Source organism: Trachypithecus francoisi, unplaced genomic scaffold (genome assembly GCF_009764315.1).
Source record: "Trachypithecus francoisi isolate TF-2019V2 unplaced genomic scaffold, Tfra_2.0 Lachesis_group0, whole genome shotgun sequence".
NCBI classification, from domain to species: Eukaryota; Metazoa; Chordata; class Mammalia; order Primates; family Cercopithecidae; genus Trachypithecus; species Trachypithecus francoisi.
The window spans coordinates 15,852,734-15,871,585 of record NW_022681453.1 but is presented as its reverse complement, the minus strand read 5'-3'; the positions used below and the strand labels follow the sequence as shown (position 1 = coordinate 15,871,585).

Sequence of the window (18,852 nt, the reverse complement as noted above, 5' to 3'; positions counted from 1 at the left end):
CACTGCAACCTCCACCTCCTGGGTTGAAGCAATTCTCATGCCTCAGCTTCCATAGTAGCTGGAATTACAGTTGTGTGCCACCACGCATGGCTAAATTTTGTGTATGTAGTGTGTGTGTGTATATATATGTTTGTGTGTATTATATATGTATATGCGCGCGCACGCGTGTGTGTGTGTGTGTATATATATATATATTTTTTTTTTTTTAGTAGAGACGGGGTTTCACCATGTTGGCCAGGCTGGTCTCGAATTCCTGGCCTCAAGTGATCTGCCTGCCTCAGCCTCCCAAAGTGCTGGGATTACAGGTGTGAGCCAGACCTAAACAACATGTTCTCTTCTGTGTCTTCCTTCTTATGTTTGACATTGATGTGAGATTCACTCCTACTGTGGGTAGTGCTTCTGTCCCTTTCATCACTGTATAAAATAACGTTGTTCTAGTTACTGATTTAATTGTTGATGGGCATTAGGTTGCTTTCTGTTTGGGGCTACAATGATTAACATGGCCATGAATATTTGTGCATGTGCATTTTGGCACATTTGAACTGTACTGTAGCTTCTGTGCCAACTTTTCCCTTCCCACAGCCTTCTGTGGCCACCTCCTCGCCTTCCCACGATTTCCATGGTTGCCCATGACCTCCTTCCGGCCACCTTCAGTGACTCTCCTCGGTGTACCTCTGAACTATGGACTCAACTGCTCCCTTGTGATTTCTTTCTCAGCCCCAGCTTTGCGGTCCTGTCCCACTACATGAAGTCCTCAATGCTAGTGCTCCCCAGATCCAGAGTCCTAAAAACCCTTTGTACATCCTCAGTGGGCATTACCATCTTTATGCTAATCAACACCAAATCTGTCTCCTGACTACACCCCCCAGCCAGGCCACCAGCACAAAACTGAGCTCATCAAATTCCTCCAAGAATTATGTCTCCAATTGTTGAAATGTTACATCCACCTAGGTACTTGAATCATTACCTAAGAATCATTCTAGCCTCCTCCCTTCCCTCTAGCCTCCTACAATCTTAACTCTCAATTATCAAAATCTGATGAGATCTACCTCCTTCAGGGCTCCCAGGGTCATTCCTTTCCTTCAGTCTCTGAGCCCCCACCTTGCTTCAGAATCTCCCAGACTTTTTGGACAGCCAAAAGTCCTTGTTCCTCAGGCCTCCCCACTCTCCTCCACTGATCCACCCTAAAGCAAATCTGATCTGGTTATCACATACCCTCCACACCCTCCACTGTCCACAGGATAAGACCAAACTCTTCAGCAAAGTCCAATCCTTTCCAGAACTGTCCCTCACAGCCACTCCCATGTGCCCATTCTAGAACTGACTGGATCAACGCAGGAGTAGTTCCCAGCAAGTACAGCGTTCCTCCTCACCTCCTGGCTGCTGAGGACCCTTTCCTTAGAAAGCACTTCCCCCTAGTTCCAAGCTCCCCTTCTCCGGCAACCTTCACCTTCAGCTTAAATCTCCTTTGGGATGTGCCCCACACCATACTGCCTTCCCCAGTCTCCGCCCCTCCTCTAGGTGCCCACCGGCCCTCCGTGAGCCACAGCTATTGTCATGGTAATAATTTCATTATTATTAGGAGCTTTATGCTCAGCGAACCAGAGCTCCCTGAGGGCAGGGATTGTGGCATTTTTTCAAGCACTAACTTTGTTCTAGTAATCCCTGAATAAACATATGTTGGATGAATGAATGCGGTAACAGGAATGTTGAGCCAAGTATTAAACCACACAAAATACAGGAGGAGAGGAAAGTATTCAGAGATACGACAGGAAACAGTTCACAGACCATGTGAACTGTGCAGAGAGGCCTAAATAGCCTGGGGTTTCTGGAGGGAAGGGAGGTTCCTGGGTGGTGGAGCACTGGTGCACAGAAAAGGAGATGAATCCTGAGAGGGAGGTTCCCCACTGTGAAGGGTCTGGTGTTGGGGCCAAAGGCTGGGGGCTTCCACCTGTCCATCATGGCTTTTCAAACTGTAGGGTTTTTGTTTTTTGGAGATAGGGGGCAGGAGGGTGTCTCACTTTGTTGCCCAGGCTGGTCTCAAATTCGTGGGCTCAGGCAATCCTCCCACCTGGCCCTCCCGCAGTGCTGGGATTATAGACGTGAACCACTACGCTCAGCAGTAGGTTGCAATTAAATCATGCACTTATGGCCCTCAAAATCATTCAGGAACTGCCACAGGTGCAGGGGCTATAACAGTAAATATGCCCACTTAGAAAATGGGGATAATTCTATGTCACAGAGTTGTAAAGATTAAATGAATTAATACAGATTAACACACTGGGAACAGCGTCAAGTGCATAAGCACTATGTAAACTTTAGCTATTATTTGCTATTATTGTATTTGCTGTTATTGCTCTCTAGGAGCTCCCAGGGGGCTAAGAAGTCGTGGGAAGACAGAAATGATTCTAAGAGAATCCAATAAGGGCTAGAATGGAAGTGAGCAAACAATGCTGAGGCCCACAGCACATGTTGTACTGCGGGGTTCAAATCCCATAAGGCCAGCAGCACCCGGGGTCTGTGAGCCCTCCAGAGTTGGGCCCTGGTGGTCGAGTCCAGTCCTGGGGGTCATTCCATTCCCTCCCTCATTATAAATTGGGGCCTGAAGACCCGGGGCGGAAGAAAGGGGTCCACAATACTGCATGGTTAGAGGCCGAGCCAGGGCTGGATCCGGCCAGACCTCCACAGGTCTACCTTAGCCTCCACATTCCCTCAGGGTGTGGGGCGCCAGGTTGGGGGCGAGGTAGTGGAGGCCCAACGGAGGCCGAAGCTAACTGGACTGCGGCTCGCGATGGGAACTACGCTTCCCAGCATGCGACGGGACAAGGGGGCCTTTCAGCCGCGAGCAGTGTCTCGCAGGGTCTGCTGGGAGTTTTCATTGACCTCTGATCCCCCGCTCATTTTGATCCGCGCCAGTCCACTCTAGGCTCCGCCCCCTTCTGAGAGCGGATGACCTGGCAGAGTCCCGCGAGCCGCTTCCTTCTTCCCCTCTCATTGGCCCAGCTTAGCTGCCATTCGGTTGCGAGAAGGAGAAGTTGCTTACTGATTGGTGGATTCCGTTTGGCGCCAACTAGGAAAGGGGGGCGGGGCAGCAGTGGCCCCCACTGAGCTGCTATTACCGCGAAAGACCAGGTTGGCTGCGACAGCCTGGGTAAGAGGTGGAGGTCGGCTCGGTTTTCTGCTACCCAGAGCTGGGCAAGCGGGTGGGAGAACAGCGAAGACAGCTTGAGTCTGGGCCGTTGCCTCGAGGCTCTCGCCCGCCTTCTCTCGCCGACCCGCCGCGTTTGTTTGGATTTAATCTTCAGGTTGCCTGCGCCCGCCCGCCCGCTGGCCTCGCGGTGTGAGAGGGAAGCACCCGTGCCTGTGGCTGGCGCCTGGAGGGTCCGCACACCCGCCCGGCCGCGCCGCTTGCCCGCGGCAGCCGTGTCCCTGAACCGCGGAGTCGTGTTTGTGTTTGACCCGCGGGCGCCGGTGGCGCGCGGCCGAGGCCGGTGTGTGCGGGGCGGGGCGGTCGCGGCAGAGGCGGAGGCGGAGGAAGAGGGAGCTGGAGCTCTGCGAGGCCGGGCGCCGCCATGGAACTGGGCCCGGAGCCCCCGCACCGCCGCCGCCTGCTCTTCGCCTGCAGCCCTCCTCCCGCGCCGCAGCCCGTCGTGAAGGCGCTATTTGGCGCGCCAGCCGCCGGGGGACTGTCGCCTGTCACTAACCTGACCGTCACTATGGACCAGCTGCAGGGGCTGGGCAGGTGAGGAGAGACCGGCGGGCGGTGTCCCAGGCCCCTGGCCTCGGCGTCGGCCTCGGGGAGATCAGGCCGGGAAACGGACCGGGAGAAGGGCGAGACCCTTCCGTGCGGGTTCGCCGCTCGGGGACAGCCGGGCTGGGGCCCACCATGTGCACCCCCGCCCGGGCGGAATGTCGGGCGGGAGAGGCGGTCCGGACCTCCCAGGGAAAGAGGTGGCGATCTCGGGCCTAAGCCCGAGCCAGGCCCACCTTCACCCATTTCGGATTGCTCCGTACTCTACTTCTGCCTCTATCCCTGGAAGCTCTTTGGAATCTACCCCCGCGGGGAAAATCAGGCTCTTATAGGCACTCACATTCACCCTTTGCTAAACCACCCTCAGGATCTTAGTTTGCTGTGATCTTTGTTCCTTCTCAATAAAGGACCATGGCATTTTCTTTCCTGGCGTTTATGTAAAATCATCTCAGTCCCTCGACCCGTGCACATTCCTGATGTCCACTCTGCTGCTTTCCTAAGGCCAGGTCTTTTTACCTAACTTTCTGAAAGCTTCCTGGGCTTTTCCTGATAGCAAAAAATGCATCCCACGGTGTTTCCGGCGGAAGAACTACTTTCCCTTCAGTCTCTGGCATCCCGTTTGCTAGGCACATGTCTTGTGCATTTCCCAACTTCTGAAAAGCAGAAAGTGTCCTGTTCAACTTTCATCCTGACTCGGTCACAGTACCTAGGACACATGCTCTTATTTTAGGAAATACCCCAATATTTGCCATAGCCATCATAACCTGCAGTGTGGTCCAAGGCCATGCCCACCCACTCCTTTTTTCTCCTTTGCCCAAGTGCTAATTGGGTGTTCAGAGTGGCAAAGTGGGATCTTTGCTTCTTAATCTGCTTCTTAAAGTGGCTGCTGCTTAATCTCATGGCCCATCTCCTGCATGTGACCTTTTAATTATATCCTATAAATCACTCATGGTATATTTCTGTTGGTTTCAGTGATTATGAGCAACCACTGGAGGTGAAGAACAACAGTAATCTGCAGAGAATGGGCTCCTCTGAGTCAACAGATTCAGGTATTTAAGTCTGTTGTGTGGGGAGCAATACTGTGAATTTCCTGAAACATGCCTTTTCACCCAGGAGGTTAGTTTTGGTTAGAACTTGAGGAAGTCACGGCATTGGGTGATAAACTTTTTTTTTTTTTTTTTAGTAGAGACGGGGTTTCACCGTGTTAGCCAGGATGGTCTCGATCTCCTGACCTCGTGATCCACCCGTCTCGGCCTCCCAAAGTGCTGGGATTACAGGTTTGAGCCACCGCGCCCGGCCACTTTTTTTTTTTTTTTTTGAGATGGAGTTTCGCTCTTGTTGCCCAGGCTGGAGTGCAATGGCGTGATCTTGGCTCACCACAACCTCCACCTCCCGGGTTCAAGTGATTCCACCTCCCGTGGTTCAAGCCACCATGCCCATTGATAAACATTATTAAGAAGAATACAAAGGAGCCCTTGTGGCTATTTATGAAGAAAGGAAATAGGTTTCGAATGTCTGTAAGGAGGTGGTGTGGGCTTGCCCTTTAAGGATGGATAGTAAAGTAAAATTCACCATACCACTGTAAGTGGCATTCAGGCAATCTTACTGGCTAAAATACAAGGTCAAATTATTGGAAGTACAGTGTCATGAAATCATTTCAGTGATGCTGCTATGGGGGAAATTGCCAGTGCATTTCATTCTTCATGAATTCATATTACTGCATTTTATCTGTATTTGTACAGATAAGACCGTTGGGGCAAAGATGCTTTAGGTTAAAGGAACTGCAAGAGCAAAAGTCTTTTTTTTTTTTTCTGAGACGGAGTCTCGCTCTGTTGCCCAGGCTGGAGTGCAGTGGCGCAATCTTGGCTCACTGCAACCTGCGCCTCCGGGGTTGATGCCATTCTCCTGCCTCACCCTCCCGAGTAGCTGGGACTACAGGCACCCGCCACCACACCCGGCTACTTTTTTTGTGTTTTTAGTAAAGATGGGGTTTCACTGTGTTAGACAGGATGGTCTCGATCTCTTGACCTCATGATCCCCCCACCCCAGCCTCCCAAAGTGCTGGGATTACAGGCGTGAGCCACCGCGCCCGGCTGCAAAAGTCTTAAAATGTAATGTAGGCTTCTGTATGTAGAATGTAATTTAATATAGAACTGGGGATAGGATTGTCATTTGTAGCAGTGTGGTGAGCAAGAGCTCTAACACTTCACTTTCCATAAGGCTACATAGACATGTGAGCTTATGGGTGGGTGGGTCTGCGTCATCTGAGCTGGCATATAAGTAATGCTGAACAGTGTCTCCTTCACCCTGCTGCCTGTTTTGAGATAGACACCTTGGTGTCATTTTGTTAAAGGCAGCAAGTGTTTGCCTTGCATGTCATGACTAGTAGTATTTTTCATTTTGAGACAAGGTCTCAACTCTTGTCACCCAGGCTGGAGTGCAGTGGCCCCATCTTGGCTCACTGCAACCTCCGCCTCCAAGATTCAGACAACTCTCCTGCCTCAGCTTCCCTAGTAGCTGGAATTACAGGTGCGGGCCACCACACCCAGCTAGTTTTTGTATTTTTAGTAGAGACGGGTTTCACCATGTTGGCCAGGCTGGTCTGAAACTTCTGACCTCAGGTGATCCACCCACTTCGGCCTCCCAAAGTGCTGGGATTACAGGGGTGAGCCACTGCACCTGGCCTTTTTTTTTTTTTTTTTTTTTTTTTTTTTTTTTTTTGAGACAGGGTCTTGCTCTGTTGCCCAGGTTTCAGGCTGGAGTGCAGTGGCACAATCAGGGTTCCCTGCAGCTTCAACTTTACGAGCTCAAGTGAACCTCCCACTTCAGCCTCCCCAAGTAGCTAGGACTACAAGCACGTGCCACCACACCCAACTCATTTTTTTTTAAATTTTGGTAGAGACAAGTCTCGCTGTGTTGCCCCAGGCTCGTTTTGAACTTCTGGCCTCAAGCCATCCGCCTGCCTCAGCCTTCCAAAGTATTGGAATTACAGGTGTGAGCTACCGTGCCCGGCCTAGTAGTTGTATTTTTCAAACCCCATATGATTTGACAAGATAAAATATTTAAAACCTATGCCAAGAAAATTTGGTACCTATTGTTTCTGTGGTTGGAACTCATAGAAAGTTATCTGGGTCACTTCTATCTGAAGAACCAAACAATCATGATACGAATCAGTTTTATTCACCCTCTTCTCAAATCCTGTTTCCCTTGATGTTATTTGCAAATGGAGGAAAAACAGTAAATACACTATGAAAAAATTATTCAGACTTGTACAAACATGACATTTTTGACAATCTAATAGCCATGACATCAATTCTGGCAAAAGTACAAGCCATGAGTATTTGTTGCCTGACTTAAATAAAGACTCAAGTAGTTTCTTTAGTGTTTTAATTTTAATGACAAAATGGTGTTTTTGTATTATTTCTTGAGAAGTTGTTTTTTTTGTTTTTTTGTTTTTTTCCATAGGTTTCTGTCTAGATTCTCCTGGGCCATTGGACAGTAAAGAAAAGTACGTATTCACTGCTTTTAAATGTTTGTACTTAGAAAAAACGTGTCTAAACTTAAATACCTTATTTAAATGAAGTTCTTCATACACTGACTGGAGCCCTGGGTTTAGCTGTCCCTAGAAACACTCTGGAATCTCAAGAATGAATAGTTTATGTCAGCAATTTTCAGAACTTTTCTCCCTTTATTTTAGCTATAATTTTGGTGTTCTATTCGGGTCTTACCCAAACCCTTCCTCTGTGCTCTGACATCATAGCCTTACAAGAACATGTGGGGTTTTTTTTGTTTGGAGGTAGAGTCTCACTCTGCCTCCCAGCTTAGAGTACAGTGGCTCACTGCAACCTCCACCTCCCAGGTTCAACCAGTTCTCCTGCCTCTGCCTCCCGAGTAGCTGGGACTACAGGCGTACACCGCGACAGCCGGTTAATTTTAGTATTTTTACTAGAGACAAGGTTTCATCGTGTTTGCCAGGCTGGTCTCGAACTCCTGACCTCGTGATACACCCTCCTCGGCCTCCCATAGTGCTGGGATTACATGCAGCCGAACATGTGTATTTTAAGAAAAGACATGGGTTTGTTTTTTTCACCTAGAAGCCTAGTATTAGGGGTACTCCTGAGAATAAGACAGCTTCAGAAATTTATTCTCCCATCTCTTGCCTAAAATGGGAGTCTGTGACTATACCCCCAAGCTACAGGCTAAACACTGTCTCTCTGCTAATATGAATACCTCTTTACTTGTTTTATTCTCATTATTTACCTTCTGGTCTCATTACAGCCTTGAAAATCCTGTGAGAAGAATACATTCCCTACCTGTAAGTTAGTTCCTTGTTTATTTTGAGCTAATACCTGTTACCCGTTCCTTAGCTACCAGCATGACCTTGATAGGACACTTAATTTAGAGAGTAAAAACGACTTTTCTTTAGTCTCTTTTTGAGACAAGGTCTTGCTGTGTCACCCAGGCTGGAGTGCAGTGGCAAAATCTTGGCTCACTGCCACCTCTGCTTCCCTGGCTCAAGTGATCCTCCAACCTCAACCTCCAGAGTAGCTGGGACTATATATAGGTGTACACCATCACACCTGGCGTGTTTTTTTTTGTATGTTTTGTAGAGACGGGGGTCTTACTCTGTTGCCCAGGCTGGTTTCAAACTCCTGCCTTGGCCTCCCAAAGTGCTAGGATTACAGGCAAGAGCCACTATTCCCAGCCTTTCCTTAGTCTCGTAAGTACTCAAGATGCTTGGCCTGGAGGAATTTGTCCTCCATTTCTTTTTTTTTTTTTTTTTTTTTGAGACGGAGTCTCGCTCTGTCGCCCAGGCTGGAGTGCAGTGGCCGGATCTCAGCTCACTGCAAGCTCCGCCTCCCGGGTTCACACCATTCTCCTGCCTCAGCCTCCCGAGTAGCTGGGACTACAGGCGCCCGCCACCTCGCCCGGCTAGTTTTTTTGTATTTTTTTAGTAGAGACGGGGTTTCACCATGTTAGCCAGGATGGTCTCGATCTCCTGACCTCGTGATCCGCCCGTCTCGGCCTCCCAAAGTGCTGGGATTACAGTCTTGAGCCACCGCGCCCGGCCTTGTCCTCCATTTCTAACAGAGCTTTATTAAACCCGGAAGGATTCTTTTGATGCAAATGTTATTTGGGGATTGACTTGGCACTGTAATCCCTGTTGAGCGGGGCGCTGTAGACCTTGTGAGGTTAGCTGTAAACCCATGGAATGATGAAGCCCTGGCCACATTTACTGATTACCTACTGCAGTGTGTGAGGAGCTAGCCTACCCCTACTCAGCCCCCCTTTTTTCTTTTCGGAACTGAATTTTCCACTGAAATTTTATTTATGTGCCTTAATTATTTTCTTTTTTCACTTTGATAGCAGAAGCTCTTGGGATGTAGTCCAGCTCTGAAGAGGAGCCACTCTGATTCTCTCGACCATGACATCTTTCAGCTCATCGACCCAGATGAGAACAAGGAAAATGTGAGCATGACTTCAATGTACTAACCTGAGGCAGAGGTGAAACCCACAAGCTGTCAGTGGCGTAGAGATAAGTGGCTGGGCTGCTTTCTGGGAGACTAAACTTGGCTGTTATGTGCAGTCTTTGGAGTCAGAGAAATCTGGGTTTGGATCCTGCTTATTAGCTGTATGATGTTGGCAAATTCTTCTCTTTTTAATCTTCTTTGTTCTTTTGTAAAATAGGAGTAGTAATATCTTTTAGGGATGCGGCAGTAAGTAAGATTATGTATGAAGTATTGAAAATGGTGCCTGGGCCGGGCGCGGTGGCTCAAGCCTGTAATCCCAGCACTTTGGGAGGCCGAGACGGGCGGATCACGAGGTCAGGAGATCGAGACCATCCTGGCTAACACGGTGAAACCCCATCTCTACTTAAAAATACAAAAAACTAGCCGGGCGACGAGGCGGGCGCCTGTAGTCCCAGCTACTCGTGAGGCTGAGGCAGGAGAATGGCGTAAACCCGGGAGGCGGAGCTTGCAGTGAGCTGAGATCCGCCACTGCACTCCAGCCTGGTGGCAGAGCGAGACTCCGTCTCAAAAAAAAAATAAAAAATAAAATAAAAAAAAAAAAAATGAAAATGGTGCCTGACAGGCAGGAGTTGCTCAGATGGTAGCTCACAGGAGTAATTACATGTACAAATAGTGTTTGTCTGGAAGTCTCTGCCCAGGCTGTCCTTGCCTCTTTGCTCTGACCCTGAAATGAATTGTAAGCTTAGGAAAAGGCTCTTTGGCAGTATTTGTAAGAACAGGGCTAACAAGTTCTAGGGGATCTCAGAGTAACTGAAATGGTGGCTTGGAAGGTGAATTTGTGGTTGTCTACCTTGAATGGGCCTGGCTTTTTTGTTCTCTTAGACATGGCACAGAGTAGGCATCCAAAGCAGTTGTAATTTTTTCAGCCTTCTCTCTACTGTATTTCTGTATATTTACTTTCTCCCCTTTTCCATTCCTGCTAAAACGCCACAGTTCATAATCCTTAAAATCTTCCAGGTTTAGTGTAAAACCCACTGCCTCCATGAACTTTCCTGATGATTTCTTTATCAACTTGGGAAATGTCATGAGAAAGAATATGGAAATGAGTTCCCGCCTTGAGTGCTTGGAGCAGTTTATCAGCCTCTTGTGCTTTTTACCAGGGCAAAGCTGTACTGATGCCTGGTTTTCCCCTGAAATGGCTTCTCTCAGGGTTGCTTGCTTAGAGCTTTGTTTTAAAGGGAAAACAGCATAGGTGGTGGTTAAAGAGCGCTCACTCTGGAGTTGTTCTGTTTTACTTCAATATTTTGGGCACATTGCTTAACCTGCAAGGTCTAGTTTTCTCACCTGTAAAATCGGGACAATCAGGTTGTATTTGATGGTTAAAAAGTTAATGCGCAGAAAGTACTTAGTACTGTGTTGGCATAGAAATCACTGTAATGTTAGCCATTACTGCTTTTTTTTTTTTTTTTTTGTTCTGAATGTTTTTATTTCTCTCAGAACTTTAAAATATGAACATTCTGTAATTCAGCCAGTCTTTACTTCCAGGTAACTTCTCACTGGGTTGCAATTCCCTTTTAAATAACATACTCTTGTTCCGGAAGGTAGTTAGCCATTCATCACTCTTTCTGTCTAAATAACATCCAACGACAAATCCCATAGGGACAAGAACATAAACCCAGTGGTCCTGTACAATCTGAAATAAGTTCACCATGATAGCTGCAGCCTCAGTGCCGACAGCGACCCCGAGACCAAGGGCAACAGGGAACTCAGCCACCCATGCCAGTGCTAGCCATTACTGCTTTTAACACTTAATTATGAGTTCTTTTTTTTTTTTTTTCTTTTTAATTATGAGTTCTTAAGCGAATATTTTAGGGCAGGGGGCCTGTGAGTGCTTTCATTTCATAAAGTGGAATCATACAATATATATTCTATCATATCTGGCTTTAACACATTATGCTTGTAAGAATCGTCCATGTTGAGTAAACCAGTAGGGCTTTTTTTTCATTGCTTTTAGTATAGAATAGAATAATAATTTTAAGTAGAAAAAATTTCCTCAGTTGGTAGGAAGAGCTGGAGATAAGAAGCCCTGAAACAGATGGATCTAGATGGAAAATTTTGACAACTATTCACAGGCAATTATATTAGATTTTATTTATTTTTGCTCTAGATTTCAGAAACATTGTGATTTAGCTTATTTATCATGTTTTGTATATTTGGCTGATACTGGTGTTAGGAAATACAGTATGGCAAGAAAAAGATGTTACTTTAGAAGTTAGCTGTTGACAGAGCCTTGGATATTCTTAGTTACAGAGATCCATTGTTGGAATTAGGTGAAATTTTAATTTGGAGGCAGAAAGGTGAACAGTGTCCACTTCCTTGCGTCTTTCACCCAAGCTGAGGCTTGAGTTGGTTTTCATGGACAGTAGATGTCTCGACTGTGTCTTGCAGGAAGCCTTTGAGTTTAAGAAGCCAGTAAGACCTGTATCTCGTGGCTGCCTGCACTCTCATGGACTCCAGGAGGGTAAAGATCTCTTCACACAGAGGCAGAACTCTGCCCCAGCTTGGATGGTATGTGCTCTGGCTTTCATAGGGGAATTCCTGACAGGAAGAAAGGATTAAAACACCTTCTTTCATCCAGAATTGAAGGCACTACAGTAGCACTAGCTGTCTTTACCTTGACTTTGTCTTTTGAAACTAGACTGTCAAGCATTCTTGGTGGTTTTGCTGTGTCTGAAGAACAGACAGGCGGTAGGAAGAGTGGGAGATGGTGTTTGAAATATTGGAGTTGTGCAAGGAATATTTGACCTTGTTAATCTGGGAAATCCTGGGTCATCCTAAATGTATATATGGTGGGATTAGATCTCTTACTATTTTTGTTTGTTTGTTTGTTTAAGGGCTTTCTGGCAAAAACTGGAAAGCCTGCAAGACAAATTTTAAAAGAGCCGTAACACTAGATCTCTTACTTAAAACTTGCTCTTTTAGTATGCATTCTAAGTGCTTATCAAAGAGCTGGAGAGAGAGCACTTGACTTCTTCCAAAGGTGGTTTGTTAGGAACAGTTATGGGCCAGGTGCCATGGCTCATGCCTATAATCTCAGCACTTTGGAAAACTGAGACAGGAGGATCACTTGAGTCCTGGGCAGCACAGTGAGACCACCTCTCTTTTTTTTTTTTTTTTTTTTTTTTTTTTTTAAGAACTACTATAGATTCCAGTGAACACTCAGGCTACTGGGCAGTTTTGGGATCACTTGTTTCAGGGCTATGTATTTGCCAGACAGGGACTGTCATTCCTTCCAAAGTTTCCTGCTGTTGGTCTGAATTGGATTAACTGATAGCATCTATAGATTGAAGAGGCCCAACTTGAGCAGGATGACCACATTTGGCTTGCAGGTTTACCTAGGATCTTAAATCTGAAAATATACCTTTCCAATCTGGTTTGTGTTCTGAGGTTCAGCCAGTGTTGCTAACTCTGTTTATCATTTGCACAAAGCACTTTTATATGTTCTTGTCTTGTGAAGTAAGTGGAGTTAACCCACTTGAACAGATCAGGAAAGTACCACTAGAGAGGTCTGGATGATTTACCAAAGGATATACCTAAGTGGGAAACCAGGATTTAATGATCTCTGGCTGGGTGCCGTGGCTCATGGCTGTAATCCCAGCACTTTGGGAGGCCAAGGTGGGAGGATCACCTGAGGTCAGGAGGAGTTCAAGACCAGCCTGGGTAACATAATGAGACCCTATCTGTACAAAGTTAAAAAATAAGCAGAGTGTAGTGGCTTGTTCCTATAGTCCCAATTACTTGGGAGGCTGAAGTGGGAGGATTGCTTGAGCCCAAGAATTCGAGGCTGCAGTGAGCTATGATCAGACCACTGTACTCCAGCCTGGACGATGAATTCCTGTCTCAATAAGCAATCTCTAAATTCCCAAGTACACAGTAACGCTTTAAGAGTTGGATACCAGAAACAATATATTTGGTGTATGCTTAGCAACTAGAGCCCGTATCATATCTGCACCTAGGGATCTCAGAACCTACCTCACAAAAGTTGGTGTGATATAGTGTGAGCTTTCGTGATAAAGGTACTTCCCCATAATAAAGTTATCTACTCCTAGGCTCAGCTGGCTAAAAAAATTTGCCGTTTCCCAGAGTGTGGTCAGGTGCACTTGGGGAGGACTAGAGACTGCCCAGAACTTGTTTTATATTGTGAAGCAAATCTAATGCCAGAACTAGAATAGGCCAGCTGCAGAGAGGATTCCTTAGTGCATGATCCACTCAGAAACTTGGAGGAGGGCCACTTAATTTACAACAGATTCATACCCCAAAGAGATTTGGATTTTAAGGATTACTTGTAGGGCATAACATTGGGACTACCCTGCTACTGTGAAAAAACTCTAAGCTTTTTTTCTGAATTTGAAAGTGCCTAGAAAATAAAGATTTCAGTATTAGCAGTGTTTGTATTAGTAGGATTTATCTCCAGGTGTGGATTTATGAGCAGTTTTTCTAAATTTTCTATATTCCATGTTTAGAGGCCTCCCAAAAAAATATATGACTATAGGTTGGCTAATGAGGTACTGCCATTTTAATTCTGGGAATGGTTTTCTCCTAGGGAGACAGTGTAGTGAGAAGAGTTTGGATTTTGGAGTCAAACACATGAGGTGTATAATCTTGGTAACTAACCTCTCTTAAGCACGAGTTTCCTGATTTGCTAAAGGAAAAGGAAAGGATTAGCTACCTTTAGTATATTGTGAGGCTTCTATTGGATTATATGTATAAAGACTATATTGTAGTATCTGGCACACAGTAATTCCTCATTTAAAAACTGAGCAGCATTTAAATCCCAAGTCTAAAGAACGAGGATAGATTTTATAGAAGGAAGTTACCTTTTATTCCCCCCTGTCAGAACTGAAGTTATATATAAGTGTGTTCTCTAGGCCATTTTATGCTCTCAATAGAGATTTGCATCTGCTTGCTCTAACTCATTTCAGCAGATTCTCATACTGTCACAGTCCTCAATGCTGATCCGGTGTTCACTGATGCAACCTCCTAATAAAAGAAACCTTATTCTTCACAAGAGGCTATCTCTAGTACCCATTATAGGGTGAATTGCTTCTGGCAGGAGTTCTCTGTGAAGCCTACTGACTACTCAGGGCTGTGTGTGGACATCAAATCATTTATAATCTTGGGATACATTTTCCTATAATCAGTAATTGCTAAAATATTACTTTGTGTAACAAGTACATAGTATGTTTTCATCATAGAAACTAGTGACCCATTCAAGGAAATCAAAGTGGACCAGAGCTCTCATTTGTTATTAATCCATGAATTTTGTCTTACAGCTTTCCTCAAATGAAAGAAATAGTGAACCAGGGAATTTCATTCCTCTTTTTACACCCCAATCACCTGTGACAGCCACTTTGTCTGATGAGGATGATGGCTTTGTGGACCTTCTCGACAGAGAGAATCTGAAGGTACTGTGTGTGCGTGTGTGTGTGCGTTCCTATCTATTCTACTAATTACCTCTGGAGAAGTCATGTGATGTGAAAAAGAACAGCAACAACAATTCCCCGGGGCTTGCTTAGCTGATACTTTTGTTCATTTGGTGATAATTCATTTAATAATGGGGCTACCAGCCTTATTAAATCCTTTGGGTTGGGGGATGGGGGTGTCAAAAGAAGACATATGATCCTTCTTACCCTGAAGGAGCTAACTAACAGTCTATATGCAAGAAACATGAAATCAGTCTATATGCAGTTTATATACAAGAAACGTGAAATCAGAATGGTATAGGATGGTACATTAAGGATACTTCCTATCCAGGCCTATCTGGTATTCTTCAGGGAGAAACACACCTAAAGCATTTAAACTAATGTTAGTCTCTACAGGATCTTTTTAAAATCAATTTTTCTGTTTTTTAGAATGAGGAGGAGACCCCCTCATGCATGGCAAGCCTCTGGACAGCTCCTCTCGTCATGAGAACTACAAACCTTGTGAGTTGTTTTAATGTGTCTGGAGGAAGCCCTGAGTGATTGGGGCACTGGACAGAGTAGTCTTTAGTTGAGTATAGCCAAAGATTGAAATGAATGATAGCATTTGGGGATCTGGGTTTTAGGCCTCACTTTGGCTACCTACAAACCTTTAGTGATGATATCTCTCTGCATGTCTCCTGATCTATAAGGAGTGTGGGTTAGGCGCGACCATGGTCATTCCTGGCTTTTATCATCTAGTCAGTTTGAAAAAAGCCTATCTGAAGCCTTTTTAGCCTGAATACTTTACTTTTTTTAGGTTATTCTCATTTATATTCCACAGAACCTAGCATAAAATTAGACAAGCAACAGTAACTCACAGGGTTTTTTTGTTGTTGTTGTTTTGTTTGTTTTGTTTTTTTTGAGACGGAGTTGTTCTTGTTGCCCAGTCTGGAGTGCAATAGCACAATCTTGGCTCGCTGCAACCTCTGCCTCCCAGGATCAAGTGATTCTCCTGCCTCAGCCTCCCGAGTAGCTGGGATTACAGGTGCCTGCCACCACACCCAGCTAATTTTTGTATTTTTAGTAGAGACAGGGTTACACAATGTTGGCCAGGCTAGTCTTGAACTCCTGACCTCAGGTGATCTGTCCACCTCAACCTCTCAAAGTGCTGGGATTACAGCCACTGTGCCTGGCTGGATTTTTTTTTTTTTTTTTTAATTGAAAATACCTACCTGAGGCTGGATATTTTCAGGTAGATATTTTCAATTTTAGAAATAATTTCTTTATATATATATATATATATATATACACACACATACATACACAGACACACACACATATACACACACACAGTATAGATTTGTGTTTCCATCATAGGGATACTTTCTTTTTTTTTTTTTTTTTTTTTTTTTTTTTTTTTTTTGAGACGGAGTCTCGCTCTGTCGCCCAGGCTGGAGTGCAGTGGCGCAATCTCGGCTCACTGCAAGCTCCGCCTCCCAGGTTCACGCCATTCTCCTGCCTCAGCCTCCTGAGTAGCTGGGACTACAGGCGCCCGCCACCGCGCCCGGCTAATTTTTTGTATTTTTAGTAGAGACGGGGTTTCACCATGTTAGCCAGGATGGTCTCGATCTCCTGACCTTGTGATCCGCCCGTCTCGGCCTCCCAAAGTGCTGGGATTACAGGCGTGAGCCACCGTGCCCGGCCGGGATACTTTCAAACAGAAAGCATAGTATAGATATAGATTCTATAGTGTATGTGTGTGTATATATTCAAAATCACATATATATATATATATATACACACACTAGATTCGTGTTTTCATCATAGGGATACTTTCAAAGTTAGAAGCAAGAATGTTCCTACACAGATATATACACCTGTATATTCAGAGATATACACCCTTAGGTACACACCTAAATTGATAAGTTCCTATTTTTTAATTGTCAATAACCTGAACTATAATTATAGAACAAATGAGCTACAGTTTTTTTGTTTGTTTGTTTTGTTTTTGAGACAGAGTCTCCTTCTGTTGCCCAGGCTGGAGTGCAGTACAGTGGTGCAATCGTGACTTGCTGCAACCTCTGCCTCCTGGGTTCAAGTGATTCTCCTGCCTCAGCCTCCTGAGTAGCTGGGACTACAGGCTTATGCCACCACTGCCGGCTAATTTTTTTGGTATTTTTAGTAGAGATGAGGTTTCGCTATGTTGGCCAGGCTGGTCTCAAACTCTTGACCTCAGGTGATCCATCCACCTGCCTGCCAAAGTGCTGGGTTTACAGGCGTGAGCCACCGCACCCAGCCAAGCTACAGTTTTGAGATCACTTATGGATTATAGTACATTCATGTGCATAACTTTTGAAAAAATATGTTAACCCAGTACACATGTTATGAGTAAATTTACCAGGTCATTTTGATAGGCATACAATTACATAAAATGTGAGAACACTTTGGAAGTGGCTATTAATTGTATAGATTTGATTTTAAAATCATAAGCATTGGCTTGTAAGCTCTTAATAGTGGGGAAATTTCTTCCACAAATGGTTGTTACAGACTAACCATTGCTGGGAGCCGTAATGGAAAATAAACTCAGACAAAAGAGGGAGAAAATCCCTGGTCTCTGGGAGCAGATGTGGGAGTGATCCGTTCCATTGGGGACTATCAGGAAGATTTCAAAGAAGTGACATTGAAATGTTAACATCGGCCGGGCACAGTGGCTCGCGCCTGTAATCCCAGCACTTTGGGAGGCCGAGGCATGCGGATCACAAGGTCAGGAGATCGAGACCATCCTGAGTAACACAGTGAAACTCCATCTCTACTAAAAATACAAAAAAAAAAAACAACAACAACAGTTAGCTGAGCGTGGTGGCGGGTGTCTGTAGTCCCAGCTACTCGGGAGGCTGAGGCAGGAGAATGGCATGAGCCCGAGAGGTGGGGCTTGCAGTGAGCCCAGATCGCGCCACTGCATTCCAGCCTGGGCGACAGAGCAAGACTCCGTCGAAAAAAAAATTTTTAAAAATGTTAGCATCAACTTGAAAATGAATGGTTTACTGAGATGTGAAAGGACATTCTGTGCAGAAGGAAAAGCCAGACCAAGACACACGGAGTCGAGAATAGGCTGAGATGCGTTTAGAGAGCTGATTCTCTCTACCACTGGTCAGGTTGGCTTCCCTTGGACTCTGGAAAATTCGTCTTTATTTTTTTTTGAGACAGTCTTGCTCTGTCACCCAGGCTGGAGTGCAATGGTGCCATCATAGCTCACTGCAACCTCCACCTCCTGGCTTCAAGTGATTCTCGTGCCTCAGCCTCCTGGGTAGCTGGGATTAAAGGCAAACACCACCACGCCTGGCTAATTTTTTTTGTATTTTTAGTAGAGACGGGGTTTCTTCATGTTGGCCAGGCTGGTATTGAACTTCTGACCTCAAGTGATCCACTGTGTTGGGATTACAGGCATAAGCCACGATGCCCAGCCTGGGAAATTAGTCTTTAAAAGACCAGTAGAGGCCGGGCGCGGTGGCTCAAGCCTGTAATCCTAGCACTTTGGGAGGCCGAGACGGGCGGATCACGAGGTCAGGAGATCGAGACCATCCTGACTAACACGGTGAAACCCCGTCTCTACTAAAAACTACAAAAAACTAGCCGGGCGAGGTGGCGGCGCCTGTAGTCCCAGCTACTCGGGAGGCTGAGGCAGGAGAATGGCGTGAACCCGGGAGGCGGAGCTTGCAGTGAGCTGAGATCCGGCCACAGCACTCCAGCCTGGGTGACAGTGCGAGACTCCGTCTCAAAAAAAATAAAAAATAAAAAAAATAAAAGACCAGTAGAAAAAAAGACTTTGAACACAATTTTGAAAGGCATTTGCTACTAGCCCATCCCCACTCCCTCCAAATTTACCATCTTAACTATACCTTAACCAATGATGCCCCCATTTTTCTTATAACCTGGCTACTGTGCGTCTTTTCTGGATTTAGGTGGGGTATTTAAACCCGTTGAGCTGCTTAAGCAAGGTGCAAGTAATAAAATGGAGGAGAAGATAGGCAAGCCAAAAATGTGTTCCTGACTGGAAGGTCGCACTTCTCTTGACGCAGGATTATTTAAACAGTTTTTGTGAGGGCAAAGGATGTTTTACTCGTCTGTATATAATGTCAGCTGAGTATATATTCATTGAGCACTAAGT

At 45.6% G+C, this 18,852-nt stretch overlaps 1 protein-coding gene and 1 non-coding gene across 6 annotated transcripts in view; one reads left to right on the top strand and one right to left on the bottom strand.

The window, feature by feature from the left end:
* The first annotated feature begins 3,081 nt into the window (after nucleotides 1-3,081).
* CDC25A (cell division cycle 25A) overlaps nucleotides 3,082-18,852 on the top strand; it is a 33,482-nt gene continuing 17,711 nt past the window's right edge. Inside the window, exons 1-9 of one of the 5 annotated variants that reach the window (XM_033205912.1) lie at nucleotides 3,082-3,151; nucleotides 3,306-3,742; nucleotides 4,724-4,800; nucleotides 7,217-7,259; nucleotides 8,030-8,066; nucleotides 9,119-9,220; nucleotides 11,671-11,790; nucleotides 14,556-14,687; nucleotides 15,135-15,206. In XM_033205912.1, coding sequence (XP_033061803.1) covers nucleotides 3,573-3,742; nucleotides 4,724-4,800; nucleotides 7,217-7,259; nucleotides 8,030-8,066; nucleotides 9,119-9,220; nucleotides 11,671-11,790; nucleotides 14,556-14,687; nucleotides 15,135-15,206 — 753 coding nt within the window. In that variant the 5' untranslated portion in view covers nucleotides 3,082-3,151; nucleotides 3,306-3,572. Of the gene's footprint in view, nucleotides 3,743-4,723; nucleotides 4,801-7,216; nucleotides 7,260-8,029; nucleotides 8,067-9,118; nucleotides 9,221-11,670; nucleotides 11,791-14,555; nucleotides 14,688-15,134; nucleotides 15,207-18,852 lie in introns of all 5 variants that reach the window. The other 4 variants (XM_033205902.1, XM_033205919.1, XM_033205928.1 and 1 more) reach the window with 4 other exon arrangements.
* LOC117084657 lies at nucleotides 12,114-12,175 on the bottom strand. Its single transcript, XR_004437569.1, has one exon. It is a non-coding gene; the product is annotated as a U7 small nuclear RNA (small nuclear RNA).